The sequence below is a fragment of the Thermoascus crustaceus genome, assembly GCF_041956765.1.
Source record: "Thermoascus crustaceus strain CBS 181.67 unplaced genomic scaffold VTN00scaffold_1, whole genome shotgun sequence".
NCBI lineage: Eukaryota > Fungi > Ascomycota > Eurotiomycetes > Eurotiales > Thermoascaceae > Thermoascus > Thermoascus crustaceus.
In genome coordinates this window covers 2,112,366-2,126,806 of record NW_027192527.1, presented here as the reverse complement: position 1 = coordinate 2,126,806, position 14,441 = coordinate 2,112,366, and the positions used below count along the sequence as shown (strand labels likewise).

At 49.3% G+C, this 14,441-nt stretch overlaps 4 protein-coding genes and 1 non-coding gene across 5 annotated transcripts; 4 read left to right on the top strand and 1 right to left on the bottom strand.

Moving 5' to 3' along the window:
- Positions 1 to 3,910: 3,910 nt before the first annotated feature.
- On the top strand, positions 3,911 to 6,283 carry VTN00DRAFT_752 (uncharacterized protein; the record flags this gene model as incomplete). Its single annotated transcript, XM_069434272.1, has 10 exons — positions 3,911 to 4,128; positions 4,201 to 4,338; positions 4,388 to 4,494; positions 4,548 to 4,645; positions 4,706 to 4,865; positions 4,922 to 4,989; positions 5,044 to 5,358; positions 5,416 to 5,661; positions 5,713 to 5,899; positions 5,973 to 6,283. The coding sequence occupies 10 exons, from the start codon at positions 3,911 to 3,913 to the stop codon at positions 6,281 to 6,283; spliced, it is 1,848 nt and encodes a 615-aa protein (XP_069291459.1).
- Positions 6,284 to 7,092: 809 nt separating this feature from the next.
- Positions 7,093 to 9,286, top strand: VTN00DRAFT_751 (uncharacterized protein; the record flags this gene model as incomplete). Its single annotated transcript, XM_069434261.1, has 7 exons — positions 7,093 to 7,342; positions 7,667 to 7,848; positions 7,936 to 8,344; positions 8,409 to 8,534; positions 8,607 to 8,964; positions 9,051 to 9,103; positions 9,162 to 9,286. The coding sequence occupies 7 exons, from the start codon at positions 7,093 to 7,095 to the stop codon at positions 9,284 to 9,286; spliced, it is 1,503 nt and encodes a 500-aa protein (XP_069291458.1).
- A 645-nt stretch (positions 9,287 to 9,931) lies between these two features.
- VTN00DRAFT_750 (uncharacterized protein) lies at positions 9,932 to 10,855 on the top strand (the record flags this gene model as incomplete). Its single annotated transcript, XM_069434250.1, has 2 exons — positions 9,932 to 9,960; positions 10,012 to 10,855. The coding sequence occupies 2 exons, from the start codon at positions 9,932 to 9,934 to the stop codon at positions 10,853 to 10,855; spliced, it is 873 nt and encodes a 290-aa protein (XP_069291457.1).
- A 648-nt stretch (positions 10,856 to 11,503) lies between these two features.
- Positions 11,504 to 11,575, top strand: VTN00DRAFT_t39. The gene has a single exon. It is a non-coding gene; the product is annotated as a tRNA-Ala (tRNA).
- Positions 11,576 to 12,518: 943 nt separating this feature from the next.
- Positions 12,519 to 14,101, bottom strand: VTN00DRAFT_749 (uncharacterized protein; the record flags this gene model as incomplete). Its single annotated transcript, XM_069434238.1, has 5 exons — positions 12,519 to 12,583; positions 12,668 to 13,058; positions 13,118 to 13,387; positions 13,490 to 13,672; positions 13,745 to 14,101. 5 exons carry the CDS (start codon positions 14,099 to 14,101, stop codon positions 12,519 to 12,521), a joined length of 1,266 nt encoding a protein of 421 aa, XP_069291456.1.
- Positions 14,102 to 14,441: the final 340 nt, after the last annotated feature.

Here is a 14,441-nt window from a genome sequence, read left to right as displayed (position 1 = left end):
TGTGTGAGAGCTGCGTTCAGCTTGGGAATTAGTGGGGAGCTGGAGTAAGGTGGAGGGCAAAGCGAAATAACTTCGGAATCCAGTCCGTCTACCCGTTCTGGGAGATTATTCGGGGAGCTATTCTTTATCTGCTTGGCTCAGTCTTTGTACCTAAGGTTGAAGATCTGATGACCTTGAATCCAGCTCGGTTAATGGCTTTCGAGAGAGGACGAGATGGCGATATTCGTTTCGTAAGTCCTGTACGGAAGGTTCAACCCAACCTCCGCCTGCCAAGCCGGGCGTTGCGCAACCTTCTCCAGCGTTCCAGTCCTGTACTCGAAACAAGCGAATAACATCAAGAGAAGGTCTTGGAGGCGAATACTTACTCTCACTTTAAGCTCCTCAGTCTGTGTGGGATGTAGTGTCGATGGGGCGACCCTAGAGGTACCAGTCACATCGCATCTTGGTTGGAAGCGACATATAGGACCTAGGGTCCGGCTCGTCAGTCTCCTTCACCTCGACCATCCCACCATCCCATCACATATCGTCTCAATTCACTGTGCATTGTAAGTCATATTAATTGATGACCTGCTTACCTGCCTAGGTAAGAAGTAGTTCTCGTCAGGAAAAGATAGAGGTATGTCCAAAACCCCAAGACATCTACCGATAATGGTCCCGGATATCCCGGCGATGGGCTCGCACCTCAACGCGGTGCCAGGTCTAGTAATCCTCTATGAGGCTGAAGCTAAGATGAGCTCTATGATCGATTCCGACTCCCCCCCCCCCCCCCCAACCGCCGATCGCCATCACCTGACGGATTGAAGCAACTCCCGTTCGGTTTGACCACAATATCACCTCCATGACATGCTTCCACAATGCCTTATGCTTATGAGGCAAGCATATTAAGTCATCAATAATGAACAGTCCTTGAGTCTTCTCTATTCCACCCGCCTCCACAAGAAAACAACAAAGCTATCAACCAGCAGATTTGAAATGTCTGTTTGCTAATATCACACAGGTTCCCGCCCTAATCAGGGCAAGATAGGTATGGAGGTATAAAGGTAGGCACATGGTATCTTCTTATTTCACATGATTTGAGCCCTTATTGGGGGCATAGAATGGTTGGAGGGTAAGGACTAAGGTGGAATGGATCAATCCCTCTTTCATCCTGTTGTTGACACATGTCATTTTGCTCAACCAACAAGATATATCCCTCAACCAAAACACATCTCTAAGGAGTGATGAGAGGGTAGAAGTGTCAGTAGTACTACTCTCAAGAGCGATTCCTTTTCTAAAGAGAAGGCTGGTATGATTACCCTAAGGGCACTATGGTTGGTTGGATAGGGAAAGCCCTGGGCCTCAGCTGGCTGTACTCATACTCAGGCTATAGAGGCAGGAAACTGTATTATTAGGCCCCCATATCTCCTTATAAATAAAAACAACTCTTCGCCGATAATGGTCCCAGATAACTGAGACGTACAGATAGATATCATCTATCTATAGAATCTATCTATAGATCTCTGTTGAAATAAAAAGGGCGAGGCCACCTGTTTATTTTGGCAACTATTCTTACCTTACTTCAGCAATTTCTGCAGGATCAGCTAGATAGATCTTGGGTATATATGTTATACATTAGGTAGGTGTCTGATGGTGGAGAACTGCTTTTTTGGATCCGTCTTTTCTTGTGGTCAGTTTTGGTCTAGGCTAAGCTGTTCCAAGGTTTCATATACTTTGCGTACCTAGCTGGCCTACATCACCGTTACCGGGAGACATAGTTGCCTATTCACACAACTGGGTCAGCTGACATGCCTTGATAGCTCTACAGTGACAGTGTGAACATAAGCAGACTGGTTAGACCCTGTATCAGAGAAGAAGTTTCTACGAGCACTTGCCGTCGGCTCTCACAGTTTATTTGAATAATGGGGATATCGGTTAAACGGCTTCTGCGCGTGGCGCTAGTCCACGCATGTGTGTACCCAACGTCGGGCACTACCGTTTTACCTGCACAGTACTCCGTAGATGACTACTGGCTGTATAGCTGCAGTGCAGTGCAGTATGGAGAAACCCCATCGCGTATAGTGAGGCTAGCTTAACGGCGTTCAAGTCTCCTACTCATACAGAAGCGTAGGATTTAAGCAGGGTAAGTAGTCGGAAATACTCCGTACTGTACGATTCACTGCTATCGCTGGAGCAGTTTAACAATCAGTCGGACTCAGCATGGAGACCGGTGATAATTGGATGTCCGAAACGGGGTCTATAAGCTTTTTCCTGCCGGTTTTTTCTGAACGGCAACTCTCTAAAGTATGTACGTAGGAACTTGATTAAGATCACCTTGATGATTCTTAATGGCTGAGAGGTGTATTAATAATTAATGTTATCAACCCTACCTAACCTACCTAGCTAGCTAGCGCCAGTATAGAAAATCAATCCACATTGCTGTAATTACCAATACCGGGGCGGATATGGCCTTGAATCACCCCGCTTCCAAAGTATGGTGACAGAACGGAGGGGAATAATACCCCAGACCAGTATGAACGTTCTGGAAATGCAAAACCATCCTACAGTCTACAGACCCCGTCGAGCAGTTAGGAATGCATAGGTACCTAAAGTACGGAGTACATGTGCCATGCAGGTAATTGCCGAGTTCCGTTTTATGATTTGCTGGGTACTGGGACCGGGGAGGTGTCCGACACGTGCGGAGAAAGACCCCACATAAGACTTATTCGATTATCTTGCACTCGGAATTATTTTTCCCGCACGGCTTTGATTCAGGTTTAGGTACCGAGTAGTACCTTACTTGGTGCATATTTACTTTCAAATGCGAGATCAGGTACGATTACTAACTTTATTCAATCGATCGCATAGATGCTTTGTCCGAATAAGCAATGCCGCTTGAAGAAAAGGAGCTGGGGTTTGGGCCAAGGGAGCTCGAAGATCCGAGTGACTTTGGATACTTGCAATTTAGCCTGAACGGCTCTGGCAAGGAATCAAGGATAGGCCATGGAATCGCCATAAGCCGGACAAAAGGATTTTGATTCAGTCTCCACCTGCTGACCGTCTCATCCGGAGAGAACGGGGTGTGTCGAGGTCACAATTGTGACACTGTGTGGAGAGGCGCAATTCAAGAATGTCTTTTCTAGAGTCCAACGTCCAGACTCACACACAGGTCACATGGCGGTATGCGTTAAAATCGCCCGTCGCGTTATGCAAGATGCAGTCAGCTTCTGCAAACCGGTCTGGCAAAGTTTGGAGAGAATGTGGGATCAGGCCTAGTACGGAGTGGTTCCTTAGCAGGAGATCCACTATTAAGAGGGGTCGGTGACACAAGCAAAAGGCATTTATAATCAACTGTTTACATTGTCCAAAGATGATTTTTGTGAATTTCTATAATATGAAAGTAGTTAAAATACCGGAAATCTTGTATTCGAAAGCCATTGAATTTGGTTGTACATTGCTGCAGGGGAATGCGCCAATGGGAGTCAATGGTTTACTACGTCATTGCAGAGACTTGGGTACTCCGTACTTTGGTGACCGGTCATGTACCGAGTCGGAACATGGATGCCGCAAGCACAAGCGGATAAGCTGGAGGCTTTTCAGTAGTTTAGCTTTAAATGCAGCAGTGGTCCAATACAATTGACTAGTAAGAATTTGCGGGGATCCCCACGGTGACAGGCCAATCAGATGTCCGGTACCCGTTGTTTTTCCAGCTCCATCGGAGCTCTACCAGGCGCTAGAACTATGGGGACCGGCATTTCCGTGCGGAAATCATATCTGCACGCCCTTGAATCAGCAGGAATGGGGCACATGGTTCCTGATCGAGCTGCCTAGCGTGAATAGATAGATCAAGGTCATTGCCATCTTTAAAAGGCGTGGAACTCCCCGGGACCTGGAGCAAGATGCCGCTGTTGCGAGCGCAGATAAGACAGGCATCATGGCACGAATTTCTGCGACATCCCGACTGAGCCTTGGCGCTCTGGCGCTGGCTTCTTGGTTGACGACATTTATCCTGCCGGTGTTTTCTGCGGCTGTCGGCAATCCATATTCACACCTCGTCGCGCGACGCTCCACCAATCCGCTCGAAGTTGATGTTGGCTATGCCACCTACCGCGGCGTATACAATGAGACAACTGGTTTGAATACGTGGCTCGGGTAAGGCGCAACCCTATGCGCAATCAATCAATATAGACAGATCGGGTTGCTAATGTTTCCGGATCGTGACAGCATTCGCTACGCCGAGGCTCCAGTTGGTAATCTCCGATGGCAACGACCAGTCCCTCCGCGGGCGGGCTCGAAAGGCAGTGAAGTAGTGAATGCCAATTCGTATCCAAAGATATGTCCTCAAAGTCCTGTTGCATATCCGTAAGTAATCTCTTCGTTGTATTTCCGACGTAGGCTTACGATTCAAAAGAAATGAACCCCGTTTTACAGCCTCGTCGGCGCAAAGCGAGGACTGCCTCTTTCTCAACGTGTATGCGCCACCCAATGCGACCAACCTGCCGGTCTTTGTTTGGATCCGTAAGTGCAGAAGATATTTCACGTGGCGGAGCAACATATCTAAAGCGCCATAGATGGCGGCGGCTATGGAACGGGAGATGGCAAGGCGAACATTCCATTCCTGATCTCGAACTCCGGGTACAACTTTGTTGGTATCGCGATTCAATATCGGGTATGCATGTCGTATCCTCAAGTCTGATTTTATTTCTATGGATGATGCTGATTGCAAAAGCTTGGTGCCTTCGGTTTCCTCTCGTCGGATGAAGTCAAGCGTTTCGGAACGCCTAATGCTGGTATCCTCGATCAGTATCTGTCCTTGGAATGGGTGCAGCAATATGTCCATCTCTTTGGTGGTGATCCAACCAAGGTGACCATTGCAGGAGAGTCTGCAGGTGAGCCTTTGTTTTCAAGGCCCTTTTCTCCATGGGATTCAGGGCTGACCCTTCAGGTGGTGGTTCCGTTATGCTTCTGGCCATGGCTTACGGGGGAACTGTCGGGACAACGCTATTCCAAAACGTAAACGCCCAAGGTTAACTATCTCACAGATCACCCGAGCTGATATTATTCCAGGCCATTGCCGCTAGTCCTTACCTGCCTATGCAGTACAGCTACTCTGATTTCGTGCCTTCGCAGATGTACTATACCTTCGCCGCCGCTGCCGGATGCTTTGACGGTCTTCAAACCCAAAAGTCAAAGATATCCGTCTTCGACTGCCTTGTGGCCAAGGACACGGAGACTCTTCAGAACGCCAGCTACACCGTCAGCGCGACGGGGAAGTACGGGCAGTGGGCTTTCCTGCCTGTCACTGACCGCGATTTCGTGCAACAGCTGCCTAGCCAGCAGTTCCTCAAGAAGCAGGTCAACGGCGTTAGGTTGCTTGTCGGGGTACGTAATCCATGTCGAAAAGCACTTCGCGACAACTACTGATGTTTTCTGTGACAGAACAACGCCGACGAAGGGTCGCGCTTCACTCCGCAGAAAATCGAAACAGAGGCTGATTTCGTGCAATATGTCCGGGATCTCTTCCCCTTGTTCACCGAGAGCGATGTGAATAAGACTCTTATCTATTATCCTTCCACCTCGGCTCCTGTGAATGAAAACGCGGCCAAGTTTGCTACCTCCGGAGATGGGTACCCAACTGCGCTGAACCAGAGCTCTTTGGGAACCGGGCAACAGCAGCGGGCAAATGTATGCCGACTTCAACCCCTATCCTGTACGTGCCCCGGCTAACGCTAGCAGAACCTGTACGCCGAGGTCACATTCGTCTGTCCATCCTACTGGATGGCAGAGGCGTTCAGCGACAGAAACAGAGCAAGCTATAAATATCAGTACTCGATCATCCCGGCAGTTCACGGGTACGATGTCTCATCGTACTTCGGGCCTCGTCCGGACACCATGTCCCAGGCCTTCCAGACTTCCATGATGTGTAAGTATCGCATATACTAGCTCCTATCTAACATTCATATTGATCCGAACCCTTCATTCTAACTTTATGGCAGCGATCTGGAACAGCTTCATCACCACCGGCACCCCAGGTAAAACGATCAACAAGACCATCCCAGCTAACGCTTCCAACGCCATCGAATCCTGGCCGGCCTTCACCGTCGGACAGCCGACCCAGCTGAACCTGAACCAGACCGGCGGCCACCTGACCTCTGAGCACGACGACGTCATGAACGAGAAGATCGCGGTCTACGAGGGGTCCGGTCTGAGGCCGGACTTTGAGCTCGTCGACGCCTACACGTGGGAAGGCGGACGGGGCCAGCGCTGTGATTTCTGGCGCATGATGAGCGCTCAGGTTCCTGCGTGATGAACGATATATATATATGGTATCCGCCATGTACTCACTTATGTTTGATGAGCAGAAGGTTATGATGAAACTTTCGTGATTGGTTCTGGAATTATGCATATATATGTGTGTTTCATCAGGCTCTGTGTGTCACGCTGTATTTGTGTCTACATAGCTAAGAGGATGAAAGTATACGCTGTACAAATGTACATAGTTCTCAAAGGATATTGTCATTTTTAATCGAAATGAGCAAGCAGGAGACTACAACTGACAAGGGAAAAGTTACGTTGGCTTCCTTTTTTTTTTAGCCAACACCACTATTCAAGCTACTTTTATTGTAATTGTAATTTTAATCTAGACTGGCTTCGCTTAGGATCTGTAGCCTATCATAATGCTTACCTAGATTATCTTTCAGTTAGGTACAAAGCCATGTGTTTTTTAAAATTAGGTAGCAGGCTGTCAAGTCGCTAGTATATAAGATACGTTAACGAAGGTCAACCCAGAGCAGCGATAGGTAGGTATTTCTACCCCATAGTAGATAACAATCCGGGTGGGTCTGGGGAAGGGACTGGGCTTCTACGCCACTATGCCACCTTCCACCTACTCTCTTGCAACGGTGGCGCATGCTTGGCCAGTGCTTTAACCTCTTGATTTATTAATAATCTAAAATTTAGGACACAGGTGCTCGTGCTTTGAATTTGTCAGGCTGCTCCAAATGTAGTATATGTTCAAGTTGTCAAGAACAGGGTAAGTTTAGCGAGCGATCGATAGCTTATCCTGTAGCTTGATAGAGACGCTGCGCCGTAGCTTCTAGAAAGTCTGGTTGAGGCATGGTTAGGGCTCTGCTACGCGTAGCCAGGAGCAAAAGCTATTTTCAGGGTCTTGACTTCTGGTGGATTCGCCAGGAAACTCCGGAACAGGCAAACCTTGGAGGCCAAAAAAGTACGGTCGGGAAGGCCCGACAGGCGCTCCCCTCTCGGATCGCTTTCTTCCTAAAGTCCGAGCGAAACGGCATGGACGCGGCGGCCGCTTGCCGAGATTCCGAGGCATACTGGATTACTGATTTGCTTTTCCAGGGCGGTAGGCGGTAGGCGGTAGGCTTATATCTTGTTTCTCCTGCTGCTACCCCATCCGTCGTTCACCGCATATCTCTTCGTGTTTTCTCGAAAAAAGTCCAAGCATCAGCCCAAACGGATCCGCGCCACCAGGAGCCGGCTTGGCGTTCCAGTTCCGATAGGCAAAGACGCTGGGGTTGGTTTTGATTTCGAACGACCCGGCCGTCGTTTAACGCCTCCGCCGTTCTTGGCCCCAACCACTAGGTCCCTGGCCTCATCTCTTCAATGTTCCTGACGTGGAACCTTCTTTCTGTGGAATAGAAACACAGTAACAGCTGCTTGACCTTAGCCTTTTTACATGAAATTATGCGCAAGAATCCGGGGTCGCCGGCTGCTGCAAGTGTGCCTGACTCGGGTGGTGCCCATCGTCTCCCATCATCGTCGCAGTTAGAAGAAAATGATCGCGCGGTCACATGGGATAGTGTCAATGACAACGAGCACAAACCGGTGTCTCGAAGGCGTTCCTCAATGGTAAGAAATGAAATGTTGCCATCGGGCCTTGGACGTATTAAAGGGCAAGATACCAATGGTAAATTTCGTGTTATCCGTATGAAACAGGCTTGCGATATGTGTCGCAGGAAAAAGATCAAGTGCGAACTCAAAGGCCGGAGCAAGGTCTGCGTCCAGTGTATTCAGCACAAGATGAGATGCGTCTTTAGCACGAGGAAGTCGAAGAGGGAGTCTCTCAAGAGGTACCGTCTCAGCAGCCCCGGAGCATGCGATACTATACTTGAGGGGCTGTCGTCACTGAGTAACTTTGATAGAGCACAACACATCAGATACCTGGAGACACGCTTGAAACAGGTCGAGTCTCTGTTGAAAGCTGCCGGTGTCCTTCCGCAGAACTATGTAGATGAGGAAATGGTTCTCGAGGATGATGAGCAGCTCGCGGAAGATGATGACGATGATGAACATGATGACGAAGGATATTGGGAAGATCCCGAGGCGCTGAAAGCACCTGAAGAGGGTAAAACAGCACTCCAGACTTCGGTGATGTGGAGAATCGTCGCTGATTCAGATATTGCCAACAGACATGGGGTCACGGGCTCGATCAGGATCACGGGTTTCGTCGGCCTCCCCGGAGGGCCATGCCTGTAGACATTCGCAGCACGCCTTCCTCCTCAGAACAAACAACAGAGGAGAGCCCCGCTATTTTGGTAGGCTCACCGTCGTCTTTTTCTCTACGCTGTTTCTCACTTTCAAGGACTTGCTAATGTAGCGCATTCCAGGTCGAGCCTCGTGTTTATCTATCCTGTCTGAAGAAGGTATCCGATGGATAAGAGCGAAGACAGGTGATAACAGCTTCCCAAACTCATTATTCTCTTCATTTTCAAACGACGACGCGTCGAGCTACTGGCGCCCTGATGTCTATCACGATCTCTTCGCTTCCCGTGTCTTCAAACCACTTCCACAGAGAGCGGAAGTCTTTTCCCTGTTAAAAGATTACTTTCGGACTGTTAACTTTCTGTTTCCCGTGTACCACGAGGGAACGTTCATGCGGTTGGTTGAATGGCAATATACTCAGCAGACATGCAACGATGCGGCCCGGTGGGCGAGTATCAATGTCATGCTTGCTCTGGCCTACAGGTACAGGCTGTCTAACAGCTTGCGTCCTGAAAGAGACAATGAGAGAGCCTGGATGTATTTCAAAAACGCCATGTCCGTCCTGACAGAACTTACATTACGTCGGACGGACCTCTTGAGCATCCAGGCTTTGTTGGGAATGGTATGTTATTATTCGGTAACTTTGACGGCATCTGATCGATTCACTGACGCCTCTCAAGACACTCTTTCTCAGAGGGAACTCTGGGGTTCAATTAGCTCTTCCCATCGTGACTGCGGCTATTCGATCCTGTCATCAACTAGGCCTTCACAGGCGGGTCACTCGCACGGATCTTTCCCCAGTTGAGCAAGAACAGAGAAAGAGGGTGTTTTGGATCGCTTACATACTGGATCAAAGGTAAAGCAGCTCCTTATGTTTTAAGTAAATGCCGTAAAGCTAAACATGATCTTACACAGTATCTGCATTCGCTCTGGGAATGCCCCAGCACAAGACGTTGACGACTTTGACGTGGATCTCCCGGAAGATGATCACGATGATGGATATACTTCGTCTGCGGATAATAATTGCAATATAGCCTTCTTTCGCCAGCTCTGTCGTCTCACCGTTATAAAGAGCCGAATATACGGAAAATTGTATTCTGCAAAATCTTTGACCAAGTCCTCACTTGAGGTCCACGCCACTGTTAAGGAGCTAAATGCTGAACTCGAAGAGTGGAAAAGGGACAACCCAGTCGATTACCAACTCCCCCAAGGAGCAGCAGACGCCGATAACCTGATGAGCATTTCTCATATCGGCCTTCAGCTTGCCTATTACAACTCTGTCATAATGATAAATCGAATCCCTCTCCTTCATGACTTCTTCTCTACGCCTCATCTAACAAACGATCCATGCAAGCAAAATACACACCCAAGGCCCCTCAGCGCCCAATCATCCTATTCAACCAATATCTGCGTGCAGGCTGCGAGAGACTCACTGAAACTGGTAACTACAATGCCTTGGGGAGACATAGCTTGGATCTGGTAAGTCTGCTGCACGATCTCAGTCACGACGGCTATGCTAACCAGACTCAGGTCTCTCCTATATTATCTCTTCCTTGCAGTTATTATCATCTTTATAAATATTCTACGGAATACCAAGCATCCGAAGTCCCGGGAGGACCTCCGATCGTTGAACGTGGCAGTGACGTTCTTTGCCACGCTTATTCCAGGGGACGGTGTATATAACAATGCCAGGTTTATGGCCAACATGTGTTCCGTGCTCGAGAGAATAGCGAAAATCGTTATCGAGAAGGAGGAGAAGGACCTCAAAGCCCGGAAAGCCAATCGAACATTGCTCAATGGGAAGAGATCTTCCATCCAGGCCTCACTATCCGACCAGCAGGACGCGGCGGATCATGCACCTGGCCAAAATGTCCAAGAGACAACTCAAATAGCGTCCCCCCTGGAGTCAGGAAGCGGAATCCAGGTTCCTAACATCGACGGTCTCTCGGCCATCAATTCCCCCGACTACGCCGCTCCAGAAAGCGCTCCGGATTTCAGCCAAGGCAATGTCTCAGTCAATGGTCCGACGCTAGACCTGGCACAAGGGGCAGTATCGTATGTCGAGCAATCAGCCGCCGCTGCGATAAACTACCCCTCGACGGCCACACCCGACGCATATCCCTTTTCCAACAACATGTTCGTGGCATCCGATCTGTGGCAGATTCCCCTGACAGCAGACTGGGAGCTACCGAACCAGTTCCCGGGAAGCGTATTCGCGCAAGGCTTTTCCGAGGGATACGGACCAGCAGCATTTGCTACGCCGGTGCCAGTCACAAGTGAGCAAACCGAGAACGGCGATGGCACTCGGTACATAAATAATGGCAGTATGTGGAACAATGAGTCCTGGAATTATGGTTACGATTTCTATCAGTGAGCACTATCAGGTTGGTCATCTGATTATCTTCACGTTCCCGTCCCATCGCCTTGGGTTGTCGAGAGACTATGTTCAATCCGTACGGAAACTTGTTTTACGGAGTCGCATGCACTCTCGCTCGATCGAAGAACAGGGTCACTATTGGAAACTCCTCATGATTGGACGAACTTCGAACTTTCGGCTTGGAAGCATCTCTCTCATTGCGCTTCAGACAGCGCAACCAGCTTCAATCGGCCAGATTCAGGAGGACTCAAATCGATATACATTACACACACGAACGACAATACGACTCTCAGTTAGAGTAGGTTGTTCAGATGTACATATCGCATCTCACCAAACCATCCTCTGGACGAGTGAGACGGTTCAACCACATAGTGGTATAGGGTAATGCAACTTGCGCAACCTAGAGAAACGCCATTCTCATGCATATACAGTACATACATACGAGAGGAGACTCTCGATGAATTATATACACTTCATGAGATACCAAGAAAACTTTCATAATGAGCCCCACACAAGAGGGGAAAAAATCCACAAACTGTGCACTCATACACAAATATCTCCGAGTCTCCAAATCCTCACATCTCCATCCCATCAAAGCTACTCAGACCTCAAAATTCCTGCTGCCACATAAATTAATAAGCAACAGGGCTTGTGGTTTAGTGGTATAATACCCCCTTAGCATGGGGGTGGTCCGGGGTTCGATTCCCCGCGAGTCCAGCTTGAAGAGTCCCGCTTGGCCGGATCTTCCTTTTTGAACTTTTCCCCATCATCTTTTTGCTGGTGGAGTGGGGCTGATAGCTCCCGTTCAGTTCCGCTGAGATTCCGCGAGGATGAGGGTGTGATATGAGCAAGTACAGGAACTGTGCGTATTAGGCAAGAACTGCAGACGTTCGTTCATGAAGTGAGGAATCTCGATCCTGCAAGACCTTTTTCACTTTGTTAAATGGTATATACGCCATGCCGGCCATGCCAACGGGAGAAGCGGATGGCTTTTTCCCCTTTCAGTGACAAGTCTTGGCGAAATTGATTATTCCTACTGGGGCCTCCTCACTCCCAAGTTCCTCTTTCTCACGGGATTAGCCAACAAGTTCAGCGTTTTGACAACCGGTGATCTGGGTAAAATAAGAGCTGATGTTCGAATCTGCTATCACTCCCAATGCAGACTTCCAAAGGCCCTTTTTTTGTTATATCCTATGTGCAACCGAGCAAGAAAGGACAGCTTGGATCCGACTCGACTCGACTCGACTCGATACGAAAGCTATGGCTCTGTTCGACCATAACAATTATGCTGCAATTGAGTCCATGCAGGACTTGCAGTTTGGAACGTAGATAATGTACGTGATCAGGAAGTAGTATATGCAGGGAGGGTATGCTGTAGATAGATTGGTACCAATTGATGAGTTCATAGCTCCCTAATTTAGTATATGACAGCAGTCTGTAATATCCTGACAAGACAAATGGAGGGGCTATTCACATATTTCCATTGCGAGTCCTCTGGTGAGTAGGCAGTTTCTAGTAACCTCTAAGCTCCTGACGAGAAGTTACGTGTATGCGAACAGCTTGGTATTATTATATTACTATATATGTACATACAAGATCCCACAAGAACTGAAAACGGAATGCTTCTTCATTGCGGGTAGCTCGAGCGAAGGGCATCATCTCAACATGGGTTCTGGTTATATTGCTCATTGAGATCCTTGCTGATGATTCCGGCATCGACGGCCTCTGTAAACAAAAAGCATCTCCGTCAGTATCCCAATCCACAACGTAAAGCAGTTAATTGGAAAAGAAAGACTTTACGAGACTCACTCTTATAACTCCACATCTCCTCATCCCTCAATACCGCGTCCGTCTTCCACGTCCAAAACACCCACCCGTCCAGCTCCTCGTACCGCCTCTGCTGCGCCGAGAACCACCGCGAGTACTCGGCCGCGTGGGCCGGCATGGGCGTGAAGGTCCCGTTTGTACCATTGCTGTTGGTGTTATCCGTCTGCCAGAACATCAGACTCCACTCGCCCACGATCTTCGGGCTGACGGACGACTGGCGGTCGTCGGAGCAAGCGAGGGAGACCATGTCGGGGATGGAGGCGGCGTTGCGGACGAGGTAGGCTTCGTAGTTGTGGTCGTCGAAGAGGAGGTTTTGCTTTTGGGTCGAGTTGAGAGAGCGGGTGGGATTGCCGCCGGAGTCCCATTTGTCGTCCTGGACAGGTGATTAATATATATACCGTAGTATGACAAAGTTGGCTTTCTTCAACTCACCATCATCATGATATGCAGCTGATCCCCCTCCGCCACGCCCAGCGACTTCTCCTTCGCCCGGATCCGGTCCACAGCCGAGGGGTAGTAGTGTTCCACCATCCACGCCGTCTGACCGTTCTCCGTGAGCTGCAGGGGCTCGTTGATGATCTCCAGCGCGCCGACGTTGCTGAAGGCGTCGCTGGAGTGGACCTTCTCGACCATCCATTCGAGGAACTCGTAGGCGCGGCCGGAGTGGTAGTCGGATAGGTAGAAGTAGGGCTGGTCTGCCCACTAAAAACGAACAAACATGAGTTATCGATGAGGATTTTTTTTCTTCTTCTGAAGCAGATGCCTCTTCTCTTTGTCAACATGTAGGTACTGTGCTGTACTTACTCTGCCGGTAAATGGCTGCTCCTTCTGCTGAGCACCAGGCATGCCGTGGAGATCGATGATGATGTACATCCCAGCCGCAGTAGCCCATCTGCACACATTCTGCAAGTCCTCTATGGCATTATTCTTGGGATAGTACTCGTCGTCAGCAACGAGGTCCTCCTTCATCCAGAACCCGACCAGGATCTATACAGTAAGCAATCGACAAGGTCAGACATGGATCCAACTCTGCAGGACGGACGACAGCAATATATATACCCGAATCGTGTTCAACCCACACTCAACCATCGTGCTGATATCCTCCTCCGTGATCCACGTCTGCCAATGCTTCTTGAAGACCGCATTCGCAGCATCCTGTCCCAGTCCCTGCACACAGTCCCATTCGCTCCGGTACTGGTTGCCGCTGGAGTCCTTGCAGCCCATCATATTGACCCATTCACCGTACGCCATCCATGGCTCGACGATGAAGTGGGAGCCCAGATTGACGCCTCGGATCTTGGTGGTGTTTCCGTTTGTAAAGGCTGACAGGCTGCGGCTTTGGTCGGTTGGGAGCCAAGCCTTGACGAGGCTGGTGCTCCCTCCAAGGAGCAGGAGAAGGGATGTCACGAGATGCATGGTGCTGTTTGGCAACAATAGAGCAAAAGAATGGCAGCACCTCTCGATGAAATGGAGGGGAGCTGCAGGAGGAGGAAAGCGTCCTGGCTGGCTAGGAGAGTCGACGCCATAATTTATTAGAAGTTCTGGCCGTCTGGTTGTCTGAGCCCCAGTCCGTAAAGGGGCTCCAGAATAATTCGACAATATGGAGAAAGAACACGCCAAGGCGCATTTCCGGAGGAATTGAATCTGAACACACCTGATGGGGGCGGAGAAATCGATGTATAAGAACAATCGACCAAAGAAACGACGACATCTAGGGACCACAGCTCCCCATCATCACCAAATGAGAAAGCATCGA